Genomic DNA, 20,570 nt, shown 5'->3' with positions numbered 1-20,570 from the left:
TTATCTGGCTCGAGCTTCTTGCTCGAGTACTGTGAGGCAATGGCGTGTGAGTTAGGGCTAGGAATGCATGTCAACCTCAACCTATTTATTTTATTTCTATTCGCTACAGTTGCAGCTTTATTTATGAAGGAACAATCTCTCATTAATTTTACTAAAACAATAACATGCTATGCAACAATCATAAAAATAGAAAAAAGCAGTTCATTAGACAAGATTGCCACGAAGCTCCTGCTCCCTCTCAATAGCCTCGAACAGCGACTTGAAATTCCCAGCACCGAATCCAGAGAAGTTGTGACGCTGGATAATCTCGATAAAAACCGTTGGGCGGTCCATGAGGTGCTAAAGTCCATCAGTTTACATCCACTAGTGAAAAGATAATCAGAATCAAATAGGGCTCACATACCTTTGTGAACAATTGCAGCAGGTACCCGTTCTCATCAAAGTCAATGAGAATATCCAGAGCGCGAATAGTCTCAAAGTCCTCATGCAACTTCAGCCCAGCCTTCTTCAGCCGGATCTTGATGTCCTCGTAGTAAGTATCCGGGACCTTGATGAACTCGACACCGCGCGCCTTGAGATTGGTGATGTCGCGGATGATGTCGTCTGTGAGAAGTGCGATGTGCTGCACGCCAGCGCCGTTGTAGAAGTCTACGTATTCCTCAATCTGGGATTGCTTCTTGCCCTTTGCGGGCTCGTTAATGGGCATTTTGACGACTTCGTTGGGTGACGACATGACGATACTCTTTAGGGCGGAGAACTCGCTGTCGGGGGTTAGTATCTTGAATATTCTATAGAAGTTAGGGCAACGTACGTGCAGATGTCCTTGTCATCGACAGACCAGAAGCGGTGGAATCCGAGGGCTTTCTCATAGCTGCACTCATTAGTCTCAGTTGCTTCACAAGTTTCTAGAATGGGGGGAGAGACGACATACTATTCGCAAATCTTATCCATCTCATCCCAGTCCTGGTTGCCAACACAGTGGTCGATTCGGTTCAACCGCACATTCGGCAGCATAGCAGAAATGGGATCCTCGGCACCAGACTCAGCCCGGTATCCAGGCAGAAAGGCGCCTCGATACGCACCCCTTTCGATCAGAGTATGCGTTGTCTGTCCGTAAGTCTGGATGGTCGCCATTGTCACACGGCCGTTCTCATCTTCCAGCGTCCTAGGGTCCTTCACAGCCTTGGCGCCGTTTGCTACAGCAGCACCGTACACAGCGTCGACGGAGTCAACTTCAAAGGCGACATCTTTTACGCCGTCGCCGTGCTGCTCGAGGTGGTGGTGGATCTCTCTTAGGTGTTCTTGCTCTTCTGGTGAGAAGCGTTCGATCTGATCTAGGGAGCGGAGAGGCGAGGTTAGGACGAAAGTGACGGTTCCGTTGCGGATGACATGGGANCAGATGGCACGAGAATTTGTCTCGAGGCCGCGGTAGGCGATTCGCTTGAAGCCCATGCGGGTGATGTAGTATGAGGCTGCTTGTTTGGCGTTGCCGACGTACCAGTGGACGTGGTCATAGCCGCGGTAGCTGGCGATGGAGGAGGGTAAACTGGTAGACGAGGGAGGTTCGGAGATTGCTGAGGGAGCCATATTGCTTTTAGGACCTATACAAGTATGGTATCTGAAGTAGGGCTAGTAGTGGTGGTGGCTTGATGGTTGATGATATCTAGTCAGGAACGGGAGGAATGACCGCGTTATAAACCTCAGGTAGTGCAGATAAAGTATATTATGAATATGTACACTCGGTCCCTCATCTCATGACATATCGGATTCAAGGCATTATTCATCTCGTTCTTTGACGGCGAAACGTAAAGACCAAAATATCCGGGCGAGGATGGAGGCGGGTGGAGGCGGATGTTGGGCCCCGGATGGTGCCGGCTATTTCAAAAACATCCGGCAGTGTCCGTCAAGTATCCGGACGCATCATCACCAGACTGACAAGTCACAGAGTTACTATCAACTCAATCATCCCATCTCAACTATACAATCAGCATCTGGAGCAAAAGTCTCTACACAATGTCTGCCGCAGCGTCAATCACCGCAACCAAACCCTCCCTCACAACCAACGACTCGGCCGTCCTCCAGGCTCTCTTCGACGCCGAATCCTCACCCTCCTCAGGCGTCACCATCGACTCGACCCTCCCTCAACTTCCATCACACCTGAACATCTCCGCCAAAGAGCACTCTTTTCTCCAAGCGCGCGAAAAAGAGATCATCACACCGCTAGCTTCAGCAACACAGCCGACTCCAGAAACCCTACAGTCAGCAATCAATGCCTTCGACGCACTCATCACCCAGCACCCAACATATCCCTCTGCCTATGCAAACAGAGCTCAAGCACTGCGGATGCTGATCGAGCCTGAACAACAACAACAACAACAACAACAACAACAACCCTCACCAGGAACCGAAAACGGGGACGAGAACGAGAACGAGAACGAGAACGAGAACGAGAACACAACTCCAGACTTCTTCCCACTCTCCGCCACCCAATTCCTCTCCACCCTCCTCTCAGACCTAGGCCAAGCCATCACCCTCTCAACACCAAAATCACCCGCAGACCCAGTCTCCCCATCCCAAGCACGACTTCTCGCAGACTCACACACGCACCGTGCCTATCTGCTCCTAAAGATATCGCGGCAGCTCAAGAGCAAGAATGCAGAAGATGTCGAAGCTATCCCAGAGAGACTGAGGGAGCTGGGGTCCGAGGGGCTGGAGGAGATGGCAAGTCGGGATTTCTTCTTTGGTGGACGCTACGGCAATAAAGTCGCGCAGCAGATGGCTGTGCAGACGAATCCGTATGCGAAGATGTGTGGAGCTATTGTGAAGGAGGCGATGAGGAAGGAGATTGAGGGGTAGTCATGATATGTGAATATTAATGGAAAATCACACACTTGCAAGTTGTATACCTTGGTTCTGCCTAATTGTATATATTGTTGCTTAAAAGAAATTAAAACCAATGGGTGTGGTGTGTACTGGAGACTCCCCATTTATCGTATTTTTATATAGCAGCATTATATTGTGACTATTCTCTGTACGGGAAAGAAACGAGGTTGGAATCATATTTGGAAGGTTGGTATATAACTAACAAAAGTTTTGTAAGAAAATGATGAATGAATTATGGACACTAATCGAAATCCTATGCCTTCCTGGGGTCCTTAAAATGTCTCTTCAGTGGACGCCAGCTGTGCTCGTTATACTCCTCTTGCACCTTCTGGCAGGTCTTCAGACCCCACTCCGATACTCCAACCATGAGAGAACTGCATAGCAATTAGCAAAACGTCGTTAAACCAGATAAGAATAAGCACCCACCTTTCAAACATGAATGCCATACTTCCGTCTCCAACCTTCGTTGGCTTCAGGTCGGCATTGCTTGCGCCCTCAAAGGCATCCGAGTCTGGTCCATGAGCACTCATTATATTGTGCAAGCTTGCACCAGCCGGTTGGAAACCACCTCCGGTCTTTGCATCGTAGTTTCCGGTAATCAGACCCATGAACTCGGACATTGTGTTCCGGTGATACCATGGCGGACGGAAGGTTTTCTCTGCGACCAACCATCGGGGTGGGAAAATGACAAAGTCTGCAATGGCCGTGCCCACGTGGTCTGAAGGGCCCGTGAGCACAGTGTAAATTGAAGGATCAGGGTGGTCGAATGAAACGGAGCCGATGGTGTTGAACCGGCCCAGGTCGTATTTGTAGGGGTAGTAGTTGCCATGCCAGGCGACGATGTCGAACGGTGTGTGGTCCTGACGAGCGGAGAAGAGGTGGTTGTTGAATTTGCTGTATAGTCGGTATTCTGATGGCCCTTCTTCATCGTCAAAAGAGGCCACTGGGGCTTGGAAGTCTCGCGCGTTGGCAAGTCCGTTGGATCCGATGGGCCCTAGCTCGGGGAGTTCATAGTGACCCTGGTAAAGCTCGCAGATGTAACCTCTCACGGGGCCATCGGGTAGGGTGACACGGTATCTGAGTTTCGTTAATCTCATGTGTTCGCTCATGGACAAGCCCAAGGTAGTACAAACCTAACTCCACGAGGGATTACACATATCTCGTTTGGACGAACCACCAGGCGACCAAGCTCGGTCTGAATATCCAGCACACCATGTTGGGCGACGATGAGGAAGTCTCCATCCGCGGAATAGAAAGCTTCCTTCTCCATGCTTTTACCCGCTGCATACAGCAAAATCCCCAGGCCCTGTTTTACTGTGGGGTCCCCGGAGCCAGCCACGAGGTGCAATCCATGAACCCAGTCGACGGTTTCATCCAGATCAAACGGGTTCCAGCGAAGCTGATTGGGAATGTGGTGGAGCTTTTTTGCGTCTGTGAGTGTGTGGTAGGAGCTTGCTTCCTCTTCGACAAAGTTCTCGTGTGCCGCGGCGGGAAGGATACGATAAACCCAGAGTTGTTTGTTCTCACGCCGCGGGGCAGTGAAAGCTGTTCCGGATAGCTTTTCTGCATAGAGGCCGTAAGGGGCTTTCTGGGGAGAGTTGTGGCCTATGGGGAGGGCTCCCTCGATGGCTTCGGACCTGCGTACGTTAGTGTCACGCAAAGATCAGCCCTCTTCATAAGACATACTCATGATAGGAATCGAATCCATTCTGATACGTATAGGGGTCTTTGTAAGCAAAGTTTGTGACCGGCATGTTGGCTGGTGTGTACTGTAAATTTGGGTATCCAAAGTACGTAGGCGGGCATAGAGTGAGGAGGCAGCCTATATACTCAAAGCTTGCGAGACCAGAAAGCTGCAGAAGTCCAGAATCAGTCCACTTGCATCGGATTGGAAATGCCGGGATCCGCGTCGGCGCCCATCACATCATCAAAGCAGGCGACAAGGCGTGAGGGGACAGCGGAAATCGGGAGTGTTGCCAACAGCCGGGAATAAGCGGGGGCGGCCGCTTTCCGCGCCCTCTCCTACCCCCCGACGGAATGCTTCCTGCTGCTGTTCCTCCACGACTCTTCTTGCCCTGTCAACGGCATTTTAATTCCTATTTCTCCTCGTCCTGCATCTTTGCTCCTCGCTCTTCTCTCTTCGCTCTATCCCCGCTGTCTCGTTTCTCCGCTGTCTCGTTTCTCCGCTGTTTTCCGTCACAATGGCTTCCTGGCTGCAAATCCCCAAAAACTCGCCCTTCTCGCTGGCAAACATCCCGTTCGGTATCATTTCATCGTCCAAGATCTCATCGAGAGTTCCTGCAGTTGCAGTTGGAGATTATGCATTGAACCTGAGCGCGTTCGCCGCGTCTGGCGGTTTCTCTCAACTTCCCGCTATTCAGTCGCATCTGAACGTCTTCACCCAGCCTACTCTGAACGCGTTCGCAGCTCTCGGTCGGCCAGTGCACCGACAGGTCCGTGAATACATTCAGAAGGTCTTCAGCTCAGAGACTCCATTTCCCCAGGTTCTCAAAGACAATGCCTCCCTTCAGCAGGAAGCTCTCCTGCCGCTGTCGGAGGTGACCAACCACCTCCCCATGCAAATTGGCGATTACACAGACTTCTACGCCGGTCTCAACCACGCTTATAACATTGGAGTTCTTTTCCGTGGACCAGATAATGCTCTGCAGCCAAACTATACACATCTCCCAGTTGCTTACCACGGCCGCGCCTCGTCCGTGGTCACCTCTGGCACCCCGCTCCACCGTCCTCAGGGACAGATCCTAACTAACCCAGCTGCTACGCCCAAGGTCCCTACCTTTTCTCCCTGCAAAAAGCTCGATATCGAGCTCGAAATGGCATTCTTCGTATCAACCCCCAATGATTTGGGACACCCCGTTCATATCGACAATGCTGAAGACCACATCTTCGGAGTGGTGCTCATGAACGACTGGTCCGCGCGTGACATCCAGGCCTGGGAATATGTTCCATTGGGTCCCTTCAATGCGAAGAACTTTGGCACAACAATCACTCCATGGGTCGTCCTTATCGATGCACTTGAGCCCTTCCGCGCCTCCGGTTTGGAACCCGGAAACAGGGAATCCCTCCTGCCGTACCTGCGGGAAAAGCGCGCTGAAAATGCCTACGATATCCCACTCGAGGTTGAAGTCACCAACGCGGGCGGCAAAGCTACTGTGATCTCTCACAGCAACGCTAAGAACCTTCTATACTCTTTCCCTCAGATGCTGGCCCACCATACCATTACGGGCTGCAACTTGAACACCGGTGATCTTCTGGGTAGCGGTACTATTTCTGGCAAGGATAAGCAAACAGAGGGTAGCTTCCTCGAACAGACAAACGGAAAGACCCCGATTAAGCTCGCGGATGGCTCTGAGCGCTTCTTCTTGGAGGATGGTGATACCGTGGTTCTTCGTGGTATGGCCGGGACGGAAGGAAACTATGTTGGGTTTGGCGACTGTACGGGCACCATCCTTCCCCCTGTTAAGCTCAACCTTTAGAGTGGGATGTTATGTGATATGACTTACTTCACTGGCCTATGAATTTATATATAAATATTGGAGAATTAAAAGACTTGACACATTTGTTGCACACGCCTGATCCGCTTGAAAGAACATACGAAAACCTATTCTTTTCCTTGCAAATACTAGTATTATCTCGGTAGCGTCCATTCCATAGACCATTTACCACCATTGAATGACCATGGATGTGTCGAGCACATAATAAAAGCGATGCTATCTCTATCTGCAGCATTGCACCATTCATTCTTGCGGAAGAGTTTAACAATAGATACGAGTGATATTTGGGACTTATGGATGCTAATTAGCGGCAGACTTCCCATCAATTGGTTCCATAACTCAGTCGGTTAGAGTGTCGTGCTAATAACGCGAAAGTCGAGGGTTCGACCCCCTCTGGGACCATATATCTTTTTGACTTTTTTGCCGATCTTCCTCCCAAGGTCCAATCCTTTCCATTGTCGTGCTACTGAATGACTTAATGATTCAATTGGTTTACTGCATACTAAAATAAACTTCGTTAAATAGAATGAAAAAAAATCTTGGAACTTATCAGTCGCATTCTCATACAGTCCAAACCTAGCCTCCCGACCTAGTAGAAAGAGTATCGTTCTACCTCTTAAGGTATCAGATATCCAAGGCAACTAAGCTCTAAACTCTTCCGGCGTATCTCCCTGCGTCGTCCAATGCCCCTCCCTAACAGCATCCTCCTTCTCCAACGCCTCCGCAACCCGCTTAATAGTAGGATACCTCCCCAGATCCACCCCGGCGCGCTCCGCGCCCCAAACCGCAGGGATCAAGCACACGTCCGCCATTGTAATAGCGTCCCCGACGCTGAATCTCCCCGCTGATTGCGATGCAAGAGCCTCGTACGCTGCGAACCCGTCCTCGATTAGATCCTTGGACCAGGCGGCGCGGTCGACGCCGAATGGGGCCACGCGTTTCAGGATGCGGAGGTTTGTCACCGGTTGGATGTCGCAGGCGATTATTGAGGAGAGGGTTCGGACGAGGGCGCGGAGGGTTGGGTTGGAGGAGGGTGGTGGGAGGAGTGGGGAGTTGGGGAAGGCTTCGTCGAGGTATTCGAGGGCGGCGAGGGATTGGGTTATTGTGATTGTCGGTTGGTTGGGTTGTTCAATTATGAGGGTTGGGACGGTGGCGGAGGGGTTCACGATTGTGTTCTGGGTGCCGGATTGTTCGCCCTTGAGGAGGTTGATTGGGATCGAGGTGTATGGGATCGATTTGAGGGCGAGGGCGATCCGGAGGCGTGCCGAGCAGGAGGAGCGGAAGTAGGTGTAAAGGGTTATTTTGGGAGTTGAAGGGGTGGACATTTTGTTGGTCTCTTTGCTGAGGGTCTTTGTAGGAGGAATGAGGGAAGATTTGTTGGATAGGTTGCGAGGTGTGGTTATTTGGTGTATATTGTTTAGGGTAGAGAGCTATTAAGAGAAATGGCGGGGTGCGCAGCGTCCATGCACTTCTTTCTGCCAACACCCGGACCACTACAGGCGAGCGGCTCGTCAATGCAGATTCTTGGGTACAAGCTGATAATTTCTTTCCCCGGTCAAGGCCACTTTCGACAGCAATTTCCTAATTGTCCCGGATTCGTTGGACTAGGATCTTGAACGATGGAGGATGAGGGGTCGCGGAACGACTTCCGCGGTTTTCAACATCCGCAACGGAGCGCGCAAATTCCCGCGCTTTTCCGAGCTACAATGACGTCTGGGAATTATGACAAAGAGCACCAGTCTAACCGAATTCAAAACCGATTGATAGATTAAACCAGCGAATTGTCGGTCTAGTGGTTGGGGTGGTATATAAAACTCGGCCTTGATGAGATTCTCAAATACAGTGATGAATCCCGGTGCGAATAATAGTGTATGGGATAGATATCCAAATACAAAACACCTCTTGGCGTGGAAAGGTTTCCTGCTGGTCAGTCCTTGATTTGACAATGGCCAAGCCGGTAGATATTCCCTTCGTGTCCAACTCTTGCGCCCTCACAGCTCGAGGTATCTGCTTCGAAGCCACCCGCTCCGGTAGGTCGCGTAGGTAGGTACCCGTCGGGTCCAGCCGTTGCCCCTTACTTCATTGGGATGCAGCATGCCGAAGAGCGGGCTAGATGTGCTCGTTGGGTGGCACAATGCTGCAGTGCTGAAGAGCACGCCAATTCTCTGATGGGACATGGGAAGGGGATCGGGCGAAAACTTGCCTTCTGATGTCTTGAATGAGCCTGTCATTGCGAATGCCGTTCACGATGGAGTAATCGCTACACTCCGGGTCAACTAGAAGAAAGAAAAATCGGCGGCACACTCATACGCTTGCCTGTTCGTTCATCCCCAGGGTTAAGAATGCCGAACCAGCTGAACTCACCTTTGCCGCCGGGCTAAGAGTTGGGCTGTGGAGTGTGGAGATTCCAAGATTGGGTGCCCGGAGCCGCAAGCTATCCTAGGCTTTGCGTGAGAAGTTTGAATCCTGCATCCGCTTTTTCGGATGCACTACAATGACTTCCGGTCATTGGTCACTGCATCAGCCGAGTTCCATATAGTATCCCTAGTTGAGATCATTCTTTGTCGTGCACACTCATGGTCATGACTTCGTATCGCACACAAAAACGCCAAATCATCATCCTTCCTAGCGTGACACTTTGTAGCGTCAGGCCGTCACGCCCGCCTCATCAAATGAATCCTTCCAACAAACTCGTCCAATCCATCTTCAAACAAACTTCGCGCTCCACTTAAACTCGCCATTCATGCCCCAGTCACATCCTGGTGGGGGCAGCATGTCATATTCATCGTTAGAATAGTCATTGGTGTTGATCTTGCGCAACTGCACGTCCGCACGGCGTGCTTCGTGTTGTAAAGCTTTCGTGTCAAAACTAACATCGGGACTGTCGAATGGAGCCTCGATAGAGAGCTCTCGCAGTCGTGGGATCCGAAAACGACGACGAAGCATCCGGCAACAGTCATCAATTAGGAATTGCGTCTGTTCTGGTGTGCTAAATCCTGTAACGCGTAATACTTCGAGCGACTCCGGCAGCCGATCATCAAGGTGGTTATTGATTCCCGGTTCTTCTTCGTTATCCATATCGGAGGTTATTGAATATTCATCGTAATCAAAATCTTCTGGATCATGTATGAGGTACCCAGCGGCAATGTGAAGGTTCGTCAGTACAGAGAATTGAGAGAAATCCAGCGGATGTATTTCTCCTTCCTGGTGGATATATATTCCAGGCTCGAAAGAAAGTGTAATGTTTTCCAGCGTTTTCCAGTGCGGACGGAGGGCCCTGGTGATGGAAAGCCCAGAAAGTCTCACGTGAATCCGAGGGTCCCAATCACGATGGAAGATAAACGTCCTTACCGACCTGCAGTGTTTAAGGATCGTTTGCAAGCTGTACAAATCGATATTGCAGTGGCGCAGTTCAAGGTGCGTGATCGCTGATGCGGTCGTCTCTTTGCCGCCATCTGAATCCTCAGTCTGAATCTCAACTCCGTCATCCCGGCCATCTCGCCTGATGGGCCCCCAATTGCTGGCGAAAAAGTGGGTCAGCGCAGGCATCTGAAAAAGGGGGAGTATTTCAGAGGAGTTGCCACATGGGGATTCGGAGTTGACTTTCAGATGGGTCAAATTCCTAAGGACAAGGGGCGAGGGCGTCGAATCTACCTTTTTCATATCAGCTTGGGGCAACAGGTGCCAGATATATACCGGGTCCAAAGACCAATTGGACTCCAATTTTTCCAATGAAGGAAGAAACACAAAGACAAGGGCAATAAGGGAATCCAGGCTCGGCGAGACCTCCTGCAACTCCGCGCACCACTTGAGCTTGTGCTTATCTAGCAGCGGAAGCCGCCGCACCACAGTCACAAGCTTGAACATGTCCAGCCTGTCCGGACGACCAAGGATGTTGCCTGTCACCATTCGCGCAACTAGTTCCTTGCGGCGCCGTGCTAAAGACTGATGCGAAACCCATGATAGTTCGTTGAGTTCAAGCGAGCGTACGCACTGGGCGAGGTAGGGTCTGGAGAACACGGACATGATGAACCGTCGCACCTTAAAGCAGGCAGTGTCAGCTATCTGGACGACAAAGTAAGTGGCAAAGCAACTAGTACCTTGCGCGACTCGTCCGCATCATCTAAGCCCAACGTAACGTGCGAGTACAGGATCGGAGTTATGATGCGATGAAATCTCTTGTTGAGGGTCGCGATGAGGAGTAAGGTGTGCGAGTCTCGTTCAAAGTAGGTCGTGAAGATATACAACAGTAGCTCTTCAGGCAGGTCGGCAAACAGCATGATGTCTCCAGGGTCGCGGCGACCCGAGCCGCCGATAACGACAGCAGTGCTCTCCTCGCGCGAAGATTGTCTCGTGATAGATGCAGCGCTTCGTGAATGTCGAGGCGCAAGGGGTTGGCCTGGCGATCAGTGCAGGCTGGAGTATCTCGAGTGTGTTCTGGAAGGAAGTCGTGGGGACCACGAAAATTGACGCTTCAGTTTTCTCCCAATCGCCAGCCGTAGTCGCGGGCCAGACCAGCAGATCTTCGTCTGCGGCAGCACGAACCGCAACCAAGCTCGGCTTCCAACCTTGTCCTGCAACTTCCAACTTTTCCAACTTCTCGGTCCTATATCCACCAATATAGTCAAACACCGCTTCGGCCGTTCGGACGGTTCCAAGGACCATGTGATCGATACCCACCTCGCCTCCAGAATCGACCTTTGAAACCGCTGGAAAAGCAATAGGGATTTGCTTCTAAATACCCACATCCGCCGGAACCCCACGAGGGGTACAAAAACCGGATTTACAGCCAGTCAGCCACCATCGACTGGGTGGGTTGTGCTAACTGTTTGAAGTTAGGGATTTCCGCAGAGCGTGCGGGAGTCTACTACGTAGATTATCTATCGGGGTGAAACAAGAAGTATCTGATATGACGTTCCTGTCCTTTAATGAGGCGATTCTACTGCAGTTATGCGATCCAGATTTTACATGAGGATAACATAGTCAAATAGCGGTCGTGGTGGACTATAAATATAGAAATTATATTTTGGGGCTTCATCGAAGAAGTTGGTTCCAAATTGTAAATTTGTTATCTTGATGGGTATATATATCCGATGCGTGTTTTGAATTCTCACTGCGAATAAATCCATATTCAGAAACAAGAAACTACACCCAAGACCGCTGCATTAGAATAACGTATGTTGATTATGAGGTAAGGTCTCAGTTACTAGGAATGAAGGCCTCATTTTATCTGCAGTATTTGACTGTTTTGTGACATTGATGGAGTTGCTTTAGCGTATGAGTCAAAGATTAGTTCCGTCTTCCAATCATCTGGCAAGGTGGCCGAGCGGTCTAAGGCGCGCGGTTAAGGCTTCCTAACTCGGATCCCTCTCTTGATCTTATCAAGTTTCCGCGTCATTAATTTGGCGTGGGTTCGAATCCCACCCTTGTCATTTCTTTTTTTTTTCTTTTAGTTTTTTGCACCCTTGTTTTTCATTTTTCGTTTTCATATTTCTTTTACTGTGTTTATTAGCCATAGCAACCTACGGAGGATTTGAATTCACATATCTACTTGTCTTAGGTCAGGTGGCTCAAGTAAGCCGGAAACCATGGTTCTCTGCCGCCTTGTCAAGCGAGCCCAACGGATATTTTGGCCCTTCTCGGGTATCTGCGGCTGTTTCCCACTTTCCCCCTCAACGTGCATTTTCGCGGTACAACATCAACAAGAGCAGCCACGGGACTAGCTACAACCAGTCTGAAGCGAAGCTAAGGTTTTATGATACATATTGTCCCATTCGATAAGGCCATTGGTTGATTCCAACGCCTGGATATGGAAGCCAGGAGGAATTCGCGGCCCGGGAACTCGTCGGAGCGGACATATCAACGCACCTACAAGGCCTGTATCCCCTGCCGGCAAAGAAAGGCTAAATGTGACCTGGGCGAACTTCCAGATGGGTCGCCCATGGGCCCTCCCTGTGCAAAATGCCGAAGAGAACAGAGACAATGTGTGTTTAGTGAGTCCCGGGCCTGGGAAAGGAAGAAAAAGCGAGGTAGATTGACCCACCATAAGGCTCTTCTTTCTTGTTTCCAGAATTAACGGAGAGTCTTGGTAAATAAGTGTCGCCAGATGATGATAGTACGGCGTTTACCCCAAACACGCGCAGAAAAATGTCCAACGCCCGATCTAATGACGAGGAGCGGGTAGTTCGACCGCGCGATCAGACGGCAACTACCTATACCGACGGGTATACTGAAAATGGAGTATCCTCACACAGACCATATATTGCAGAAGACGGACGTACCCGCCAGCAGTCGGCATCCACACTGGATAACTCTATGATGCGTACTGTGGTATCTAGTGGAAACGATGCACTCAACATCCTCTTTGAGGCAGCAGCTCATAGCCAAGATGCCGACTTGACTGAACAGGGCATGCACTCAGGGAATACACCTGGTCGTTCAGCCTACGGGGTAAGCCATGAGAGCCCGTTCAGTCAGATGCACTCGGCGGCTCGGCCAGCGGAAATATCCAATGCATCGGACGAGGTGCTTAGTACCTGGGAAGCATGCCGATTCGTAATGATGGGATGGTTTACCTCCAGGGAAGCTGTCACTCTTATTGATCTGTAAGTAGGAAGTGCGCAGATTTCCCAAAAAAAGGACAAAACACTCAAAATCTTTGCGGATTAGGTTTTTCAAGAACATGTCCTCATTGTCGCCGATCTTGACCGATTTCTATGCAGACCACCGGCATCATCGTGAACTAATTACGTGTGATCCTGTTCTGTGCTGTGCCATCTTGATGCTATCTTCGCGCTATCATATTTTACCTGGACCAGGCGGCGAGTCCAGAAACTTTTTTATTCATCATCGTCTCTGGCAGCACTGCCAGCAGCTAGTTACACGGCTCATATTTGGACAAGAAAGGACTGCGAACTCTCAACTTCGCAGAATTGGAACCATCGAAGCCCTTTTACTGATGTCCGAGTGGCACCCCCGGTCTCTCCATTTCCCCCCGGAAAGCGACGGATGGGACACCGATCTTATTATAAAAGCTCCGCAACCTCGGGGCGAGGATGGGTTGCCCAAGAACCGATTCCTAGAGGACATCATTGAACCATCAAAGAGATCTGACCAGATGTCTTGGATGCTTCTTGGAGCTGCACTGTCCCTCTCTCACGAATTGGGAATCTACGACTTGGACGAGAGCAATCGGAGCTGGTCGCTGGCGTATGAGGGGTGTATTCCTGGCGACCAGATTAAGCTCCGGCGGCAGCGAGTTCAGAGGCTTCTATACGTCTATATCAATCAGCTTGCGTGGCGCATAGGATGCGTATCCCTGATGCCACAAAGTTTAAATCATGCAATCCTAAACCGACAGACATCCAGAAACCTTAGACACTACAGTGACCAGTGGTTAGCATTTATGGATTCTTGGATGGACCTCACAAAACTGGCAAAATCTGTAACAGACATGTTTTTCCCGTCGGCTGATTTTGCCCGACAGCAGTTGCATAGTGGTCGGTATATTGACCTTCTGGACCACTTTCGCCCGCTCCTACTGAAGTGGGAGCAAGAGCATCTTCGCCGTGAAGGTAAGCTTAAAGCCCATGGTAAACTTGCGCTTCCACTAACTACTTGCAGTGCTTGACAAACGATTCTATAACGATCTCTTTATTGAGTACCACTTTGTCCGAGCTTACACTCATTCGATCGGTATGCAAGCGGTTGTGGAGCGTGTTTTTGCGGATAGTGACCCCAACATTGAAATACGTGCTACGAATATCGACCCAGTTGATTATGAATACATTCAAGAAGTCATCGAGGGGTGTTGCCAGGTCTTACAGAAAGCTAGCGAACTGGGAGAAGCTGGGGCTTTGAAATTTTCCCCAGTCCGTATTTTCATCCGAACTACGACCTCCTCTATCTTTTTGATGAAGGCATTGAGCATCGGGACGCGCCATGCGAAACTGCGCGAGTCCCTTGATATCCTTGAACGCTGCATACAGGCAATGAAGTCCAATGCCTTGGATGATATTCACCTAGCAACTCGTTATGCTGCGTTACTCGAGACACATGTCTCACGCTTGCGACGGAATCTGCTCGCATCTTCCAAGGCGACAAGAAGCAGCCATGGACACACTACGAGCTCCTCGTTAGCGCCCCAACAAGATTCCGAAACCGAAGACAATACGCCAACGATGGGTGTATCTGTTGCTCAACCAATTCCCGAATTAGGGTTTGTGCCATCAATTGACGATCTAGGTGCTGACGACTGGCTTTCCTTGCCCTTTGACCCTTCCATGGCTCCTTTCGGTATGAGCAGCGGAGGACAATTCCCAGCGTATGAAGGGGACACCTTGAACTTTATCTGGAATCTGCCGTCCTGAATCCAAGGTGCGACCAGGTGGGATGCCGTCATTGAAGGAAGTAAAAAGGTTTAAATAAATTTTAGATTTAGACCGTCTAGCTAAATGAGGTCAGTGAATCGCGCGAGGGGAGCCCCGAGTGATAATGCAACGAACCTCGCGATACGACAGTGAACATCCTATCTTCAAGGACAGCGGTCTTGACAACGAAAGTCCAGTCTGTAGCACTTTACACCGGCTTTCTGTGCGACGTTATGCGAATTCGAAACGAGCGGCATGATATTGGACGACCAATCGCTCTCACTGAGCAACTGGACGAGATCAAACACCACCGTGACAAAGACAAAGGAAGACATCGAGGTGATAACCTATCTCATAATAAGGTTGCCATTTCAGTGATTCATGAAGAAGCGTTGGGGGTCTTTGCTGCCCGAAAGCGTGCTCGAGACATCGCTCAAGAAATCGGACCTATTACTGGAGCAGGAGAACCCGAGACTGCAGAGAATAGGCAGGTAAAAATGCAGACCAGTATGGTAAAATCTAAGCTGGAGAGCCTTCGTACCATGGATGACAACGTTGTCTATCCGCTTACCCCCAGGTCAGGACTAGGTATAAGTAGCTGGCTTGATAACATGCAGCGAGAGGAAGAAGCCGGGCCTTCCATGACTTATGAGCAGCGTCATGCGAATCTAATAAATGACGTGCCAGGACTCGAAACTTGTTGTGCCTGCGGCGACGATGTTCTCCCAGCTAAGATTCATCGCTTGCAGTGTGACCATCTTTACTGTCATGACTGTCTTAGACAGTATTTCATGAAAGCTATGTCGGACAAAAGCATTTTCCCACCAAAGTGCTGTGATGGACCAATACCTCTGGCTTTTGTCCAGGCTAAACTATCGCTGTATGAGCTGGATCAATTCAGAAAGGCAGAAGTTGAATTTTCAACCACCGATAGGACATATTGCAGCAATGCGGACTGTCGCCAATTTATACCCCCAAGCGATATCCTAGGAGACCTGGCATACTGCTCTTCCTGTGGCACATCCACTTGTTCTATGTGCAAAAATGGCCACGGCAGTGATGATTGTCCTGCAGATACTGCACTCCAAGGTACACTTGCGCTGGCTAAAAGAAAAGGATGGCCACGATGTCGCGCATGCGGGGCTTTGGTGGAGTTGATCGCTGGCTGTAATCACATATCGTATGTTTGTTTATGCTTTTCTAAAAACAACTGTGCGCAGTGACTGACACTTGAGACAGATGCAAATGTGGAGCTCAGTTTTGTTACGTCTGTGGCGCAAAATGGAAATCATGCAATTGCGTACATCGTAATTATGGCGAAGCCTTGGGAGAAGACGCTGGCAATTACGAAAACCATCATTTAGGTATAGACCAGCGCCTGGAAGACAACCGTGATGAAGACAACCGTGAATGCCCACACGGGCGTTTTCAGCGGATGGAACAGGGCAGAGACCCGTTTGTATGCGAGGTGTGCGACTCGGAATACGATGTATGTCTGCGTCAATGCCGTTCCTGCCATCTGATGGTTTGTCAGGAATGTCGATTGCGCATTGGCCGGAGCAACAGAGGGAGAAAGTTGAAAAATATTTGGTCGCGCATAACCCGCCGTATTCATATATAGTTAAGAGCCCGCTTTGCGCAAGGCATATTCCCCGAATGCAAGATTTATGATTGCAAAGATAGGTTGTGATGAAATTGGCCAGTTACTGTAGCAGATAAAACAACCTATAGATCAACACCGCTTTGGCCTTCAATTAAAAAAAGAACGAGATCCCTACATGTCCCGACAACAATGAATCTGGTTGTCACAGTCCAATGAGGGTCACTGCCGATGCAAAGTTTGCCTGAGGCAAAGGGATTTCCCGGGTGTCCGGCGCACGTGACCTGCCAAGTCACGTTCCGGGGCGAAAAAAAAGCCTTCAAAAGAAGATGGGAACCGTCATTCTCCATCGGACCCCAGTTTTTGACCTCCTCAGCCATATCGCCAGTCCGCTTCCGCTGTCAACACTTCCCCAATTGTCGTGTCTAGCCTGAGACATTTACGACCGCCTCGACTTTTGTCCACCCTACCCTTCGGTCTTCTGGACACGCTCGGATTACCGCGTCTGAAGTGACGTTTCTCTGACCCCGAGCAACCGAGCTGGACGAAGCTGTTTCTTCGCCCTTCTTCCATCCAATTCACCTACCTTCCTCTCATACATAACTCTCCCACATAATATGGATCACTCCAGAGATCCCTGCCCCTGGGTTGCCCTGAGCGACTTCGGTGGTGCGTTCTGTATGGGTGTACGTTTTCACTTTCGCCGAACTGTAATTGGCGTCTTTTGATCAGGAGCTAACAATGTTTACTGCATAGGCCATCGGTGGTGCTGTATGGCACGGTGTTAAGGGATTTCGAAACAGCCCCTATGGTGAGCGACGGATAGGTGCCATCACAGCCATCAAGGCCCGCGCGCCCGTTCTTGGTGGTAACTTCGGTGTCTGGGGTGGTTTGTTCTCGACCTTTGACTGCGCCATTAAGGGTATCCGAAAGAAGGAGGATCCTTACAATGCTAGTATGTTATCTCTGGAGCGACCGTCTACAATGGCGACCGTGAACTAATCGTTTTCTCCCCTTCTTTTAGTCATTGCTGGTTTCTTTACTGGTGGTTCCTTGGCTGTTCGTGGTGGTGTCAAGGCTGCTAGAAACTCGGCCATCATGTGCGCCGTTTTCCTGGCTGTTATTGAAGGTGTCGGTATTGGATTCCAGAGAATGATGGCCGACAACACGAAACTAGAGGTATGTTTTTTCCCTTTCCTATCATTCCATCACTTTTCCATTTGTGGTCCTAACAGCTCGCGTCTTTAGCTCCCTCCTGCTCCATCAGACGACAAAGCCGTTGCCTAAACGATTAAATTACCCAACCCTTCTCGAGACCTACGATTTTCTTGCGCCCAGCTCTATGCCCATAAACGCTACTGCCATATTATATTATATCTCATCTCTCTTCTCCGGTGTTAGGACTTATCAGGATGCATGGTATAGAGGTTCTTCTTTTGTTTGAAGCATGTCGCGATTCCGCTCATAACTATTGCCTTGAAGAACTGGTTTTCACCGGCGATTACCTTTTGGATTCACAGCCTTGCATGTTACTTTTTCTTAGGGAGGCGAAAAGAAAGTCTGACGCGGAACCTCGACTGGCGACCGGGGCATGTTAACATTATGTTTTCTAATTCTTGTACATTACTATTGCCAATACCAGGATTAATGCGATATTCAGGTCTGCTTCTTGAAATTCCTTGCGAGTCCTGTCGGTTAACGTGGTTTGGGGGGTTTGGTAAGAGTTGATTTGCCGCTGACACCATCTCGACGCAGCCCTTCCCGTGATCTTCGGCCGTCCCGCACCCGATCCTCTTGTTCTCCAACTCTCCACCCCGGGGTCTTCGTATAACAACGCCGGAAACGGTCAATTACGCCGCAGACTCCCTCCTCCCCAGATGATTCGGCAAACAAACAAATAATGACATCTACACCAATATTCAAACCTGCGCTCATCCTCCACGGCGGCGCAGGCGCCATCCACCGCTCCACCCTCCCTCCAGATCTCTACGCGAAATACCGCGCCTCTCTGCTTTCCTACCTTCGCTCTACGAAAAAGCTCCTCGACGATGGCGCGCGTGCCGTAGATGCAGCGGTTCACGCTGTTTCACTCATGGAAGACGACGAGATCTTCAACTGCGGTCGCGGTAGCGTCTTCACCTCCGCGGGGACAATCGAAATGGAAGCCTCGCTTATGGTTACATCGGCGCGAAGCGACAACAATGTGACGAATAAAAGCGATACCATGAAGCGGGGAGCCGGTGTTATCTGTGTTCGGAACGTGCGGCATCCTATACAATTAGCGAAAGAGGTCCTTGTCCGCGCCGGGCAAGATGAAAATGGAAATCTAGTTCCTGGTGATGGAGGTCACGACAACGGCAGTATGCATTCGCAGCTTTCTGGCCCATATGTTGAAGAGCTTGCCCGTAGTTGGGGGCTTGAGTTTAAGCCTGATGAATGGTTTTGGACACAGAAGCGATGGGACGAGCATCAAAGGGGACTGCACAAGCCCAATCGGGAATGTACATCTGGGTCCGGGCTGGGATTAGGGTATGGCTACCCTAGTCAAGGTACCGTTGGGTGTGTTTGTCTTGATCAATGGGGGGATTTGGCTGTTGCAACCAGTACGGGCGGGTTGACGAATAAGTTGCCTGGCCGGGTGGGTGACACGCCTACGCTCGGAGCGGGCTTTTGGGCTGAAGCCTGGGACGTTGAAGGTCGTGATTCGACGAGTCAACTTGAGGACATGCGGTATCTTCCACAAAGCGGACAGCCTCCATTTCGTAACGTGGGCTCGTCAAGATCCGTGTGGGATATGGCTTTTGCAGACTGCGTGCCAGACCTATCTTCCCTGTTCAGGGAGACCTTCGGGGCTGAACCTGACACAAACATCAATACACGCTCGCTGCCAGTTCAGTCATTCACTGATCAGAAGCCTAAGATGCTCCGTCCCCGAAAGAAACGACGAGCAGCGGCTGTATCTGGAACAGGGAATGGTGATGCCTTCCTCCGTACTGCAGCCGCTCGAACAACGTGCGCGATGATGCGGTTTTCTGAACAGACGGTTAGTCTGGGTAAAGCCATATCAGCCGTGGCGGGAGCCGGTGGCGAGCTGCAGCGATCGGCAGGGAGAAGATGGGGCAAGACCAGTGAGGGACAGGGCGGCATTATTGGAATCGAGGCAGAAATTGACGAAGATACGATAGCTGAATCAGGCTTGCGTCGCGGGAAGGTTGTCTCCGACTTTAATTGCGGAGGGTTGTTTCGGGCTTGGGTTGAGGAGGATGTCGATGGGAGGGATATAGAGCATGTCATGGTGTTTAAAGAGCCATATCGGTAGTGTTTTTGTTTTTAACGCTAGGGCATATAAAGAACTGACCATCACACTATATATAAACCTTTGGCCTCAGGTCTCTGTACAAGTCCATCCTGAAAGAACGCCTAGGCGATATGTCTTATCCAGTTGTACTGTTGTCTTCCACACCGGAGAAATGCAGAGCCTTCCCGTAGAGCTGACAACCTCCACCAGGGAGCTTCTGAACGCATCATCGTGTGCTTCTTTAGCCGTTGCTTTCGTCGGCCCTACGATGTAGTCTTAACCCCCCTTTGCAAAAGTCTATCCCTTCACATATATAGGCATAGAGAAATCCCTAAACCCCATCGAGGCCCTTATACAACGGCCACCCCTACGCCCTATCAGGGATATTAAACCGTAAATCAGCCTTAAAAGCGTCAATCTTCGCCATATCATTCATCACCAAGATAAAGTCACTGGCGACATTCTGCTTAATCTGCCAGGGGATCGTACTCTTAGGAATCACAGACCGTCCATGATACACCCCATGCCAGCGCCACTTGCGCCGGACTCTTGCGGCATTTGTTCCCTATCTCAGCGAGCACAGACTCGTCGATGAGGCGACCAGGGTTGACTCGCCCGTTTCTCCGGTAGATATCGCGGTAGAAGGTGTTCTAGCTGCCCAGAGGGCTGAAATACAGTACGTGGATGCCTTGGGTTTGTGCGATTATGTGAGGGCTTTTTGGCTGAGAAAGGGGTAAACTTCCATTTGGTGGACTGTTGGGGCCTGCAATACAAGTCTGGTCCCAACAGACAAATACCTAGAAGTTAGAGATGGAGCTCACCATGCCGGCCTTGATAAGATTCTCGACCTCGTGTTGACTAAAGTTCGAAACTCCAATTACCTTGGCTTTCCCCATCCTCTTCAT

At 50.3% G+C, this 20,570-nt stretch overlaps 10 protein-coding genes and 2 non-coding genes across 12 annotated transcripts; 8 read left to right on the top strand and 4 right to left on the bottom strand.

Moving 5' to 3' along the window:
• Nucleotides 1-204: 204 nt before the first annotated feature.
• Nucleotides 205-1,587, bottom strand: ASPSYDRAFT_26323 (4-hydroxyphenylpyruvate dioxygenase family protein; the record flags this gene model as incomplete). The annotated part of the gene is made up of 4 exons (XM_040844266.1): nucleotides 205-339; nucleotides 404-761; nucleotides 812-871; nucleotides 932-1,587. 4 exons carry the CDS (start codon nucleotides 1,585-1,587, stop codon nucleotides 205-207), a joined length of 1,209 nt encoding a protein of 402 aa, XP_040708120.1.
• Nucleotides 1,588-1,911: 324 nt separating this feature from the next.
• hmgX lies at nucleotides 1,912-3,201 on the top strand. The gene has a single exon (XM_040845817.1). It carries the CDS (start codon nucleotides 2,014-2,016, stop codon nucleotides 2,854-2,856), a length of 843 nt encoding a protein of 280 aa, XP_040708119.1. The 5' UTR covers nucleotides 1,912-2,013; the 3' UTR covers nucleotides 2,857-3,201.
• On the bottom strand, nucleotides 3,046-4,706 carry hmgA (putative homogentisate 1,2-dioxygenase (HmgA)). The gene is made up of 4 exons (XM_040845816.1): nucleotides 4,570-4,706; nucleotides 4,017-4,520; nucleotides 3,310-3,960; nucleotides 3,046-3,257 (listed from the first exon to the last, which is right to left on the bottom strand). Exons 1-4 carry the CDS (start codon nucleotides 4,635-4,637, stop codon nucleotides 3,137-3,139), a joined length of 1,344 nt encoding a protein of 447 aa, XP_040708118.1. The 5' UTR covers nucleotides 4,638-4,706; the 3' UTR covers nucleotides 3,046-3,136.
• Nucleotides 4,707-4,942: 236 nt separating this feature from the next.
• fahA (fumarylacetoacetate hydrolase FahA) lies at nucleotides 4,943-6,594 on the top strand. Its single transcript, XM_040845815.1, has one exon. It carries the CDS (start codon nucleotides 5,085-5,087, stop codon nucleotides 6,378-6,380), a length of 1,296 nt encoding a protein of 431 aa, XP_040708117.1. The 5' UTR covers nucleotides 4,943-5,084; the 3' UTR covers nucleotides 6,381-6,594.
• Nucleotides 6,595-6,688: 94 nt separating this feature from the next.
• Nucleotides 6,689-8,210, bottom strand: maiA (maleylacetoacetate isomerase MaiA). Its single transcript, XM_040844737.1, has one exon. It carries the CDS (start codon nucleotides 7,721-7,723, stop codon nucleotides 7,040-7,042), a length of 684 nt encoding a protein of 227 aa, XP_040708116.1. The 5' UTR covers nucleotides 7,724-8,210; the 3' UTR covers nucleotides 6,689-7,039.
• ASPSYDRAFT_t20 lies at nucleotides 6,727-6,800 on the top strand. The gene has a single exon. It is a non-coding gene; the product is annotated as a tRNA-Ile (tRNA).
• An 894-nt stretch (nucleotides 8,211-9,104) lies between the features above and the next one.
• ASPSYDRAFT_142260 (uncharacterized protein) lies at nucleotides 9,105-10,678 on the bottom strand (the record flags this gene model as incomplete). Its single annotated transcript, XM_040841227.1, has 2 exons — nucleotides 9,105-10,439; nucleotides 10,499-10,678. The coding sequence occupies 2 exons, from the start codon at nucleotides 10,676-10,678 to the stop codon at nucleotides 9,105-9,107; spliced, it is 1,515 nt and encodes a 504-aa protein (XP_040708115.1).
• A 1,032-nt stretch (nucleotides 10,679-11,710) lies between these two features.
• On the top strand, nucleotides 11,711-11,830 carry ASPSYDRAFT_t21. The gene has a single exon. It is a non-coding gene; the product is annotated as a tRNA-Leu (tRNA).
• A 377-nt stretch (nucleotides 11,831-12,207) lies between these two features.
• Nucleotides 12,208-14,767, top strand: ASPSYDRAFT_138334 (putative C6 transcription factor; the record flags this gene model as incomplete). The annotated part of the gene is made up of 4 exons (XM_040840828.1): nucleotides 12,208-12,427; nucleotides 12,496-13,003; nucleotides 13,068-13,972; nucleotides 14,022-14,767. 4 exons carry the CDS (start codon nucleotides 12,208-12,210, stop codon nucleotides 14,765-14,767), a joined length of 2,379 nt encoding a protein of 792 aa, XP_040708114.1.
• An 86-nt stretch (nucleotides 14,768-14,853) lies between these two features.
• On the top strand, nucleotides 14,854-16,698 carry ASPSYDRAFT_301040 (E3 ubiquitin-protein ligase). Its single transcript, XM_040844733.1, has 3 exons — nucleotides 14,854-14,856; nucleotides 14,918-15,947; nucleotides 16,007-16,698. The coding sequence occupies exons 2-3, from the start codon at nucleotides 15,001-15,003 to the stop codon at nucleotides 16,386-16,388; spliced, it is 1,329 nt and encodes a 442-aa protein (XP_040708113.1). The 5' UTR covers nucleotides 14,854-14,856; nucleotides 14,918-15,000; the 3' UTR covers nucleotides 16,389-16,698.
• Nucleotides 16,699-16,984: 286 nt separating this feature from the next.
• Nucleotides 16,985-17,654, top strand: ASPSYDRAFT_84325 (protein transporter TIM17; the record flags this gene model as incomplete). The annotated part of the gene is made up of 4 exons (XM_040851331.1): nucleotides 16,985-17,053; nucleotides 17,124-17,322; nucleotides 17,392-17,546; nucleotides 17,616-17,654. 4 exons carry the CDS (start codon nucleotides 16,985-16,987, stop codon nucleotides 17,652-17,654), a joined length of 462 nt encoding a protein of 153 aa, XP_040708112.1.
• Nucleotides 17,655-18,267: 613 nt separating this feature from the next.
• Nucleotides 18,268-19,686, top strand: ASPSYDRAFT_139569 (isoaspartyl peptidase/L-asparaginase; the record flags this gene model as incomplete). The annotated part of the gene is made up of 2 exons (XM_040840965.1): nucleotides 18,268-19,257; nucleotides 19,306-19,686. 2 exons carry the CDS (start codon nucleotides 18,268-18,270, stop codon nucleotides 19,684-19,686), a joined length of 1,371 nt encoding a protein of 456 aa, XP_040708111.1.
• Between the last annotated feature and the right edge of the window lie 884 nt (nucleotides 19,687-20,570).

Source organism: Aspergillus sydowii (genome assembly GCF_001890705.1).
Source record: "Aspergillus sydowii CBS 593.65 unplaced genomic scaffold ASPSYscaffold_1, whole genome shotgun sequence".
Lineage (NCBI taxonomy): Eukaryota > Fungi > Ascomycota > Eurotiomycetes > Eurotiales > Aspergillaceae > Aspergillus > Aspergillus sydowii.
Note: the sequence above shows the minus strand (reverse complement) of the source record. Positions and strands in the feature narration are given on the sequence as shown.

Excerpts from the sequence above, each read along its gene's own strand:
- hmgX (XM_040845817.1), top strand. The coding sequence starts at position 2,014 with ATGTCTGCCGCAGCGTCAATCACCGCAACCAAACCCTCCCTCACAACC.
- hmgA (XM_040845816.1), bottom strand. The coding sequence starts at position 4,637 with ATGCCGGTCACAAACTTTGCTTACAAAGACCCCTATACGTATCAGAAT. Across the intron at positions 4,521-4,569 it reads GGATTCGATTCCTATCATGA|GTCCGAAGCCATCGAGGGAG; the intron begins GTATGTCTTATG and ends TAACGTACGCAG. Across the intron at positions 3,258-3,309 it reads ATGGCATTCATGTTTGAAAG|TTCTCTCATGGTTGGAGTAT; the intron begins GTGGGTGCTTAT and ends ATTGCTATGCAG.
- fahA (XM_040845815.1), top strand. The coding sequence starts at position 5,085 with ATGGCTTCCTGGCTGCAAATCCCCAAAAACTCGCCCTTCTCGCTGGCA.
- maiA (XM_040844737.1), bottom strand. The coding sequence starts at position 7,723 with ATGTCCACCCCTTCAACTCCCAAAATAACCCTTTACACCTACTTCCGC.
- ASPSYDRAFT_301040 (XM_040844733.1), top strand. The coding sequence starts at position 15,001 with ATGCGAATTCGAAACGAGCGGCATGATATTGGACGACCAATCGCTCTC. Across the intron at positions 15,948-16,006 it reads GCTGGCTGTAATCACATATC|ATGCAAATGTGGAGCTCAGT; the intron begins GTATGTTTGTTT and ends CACTTGAGACAG.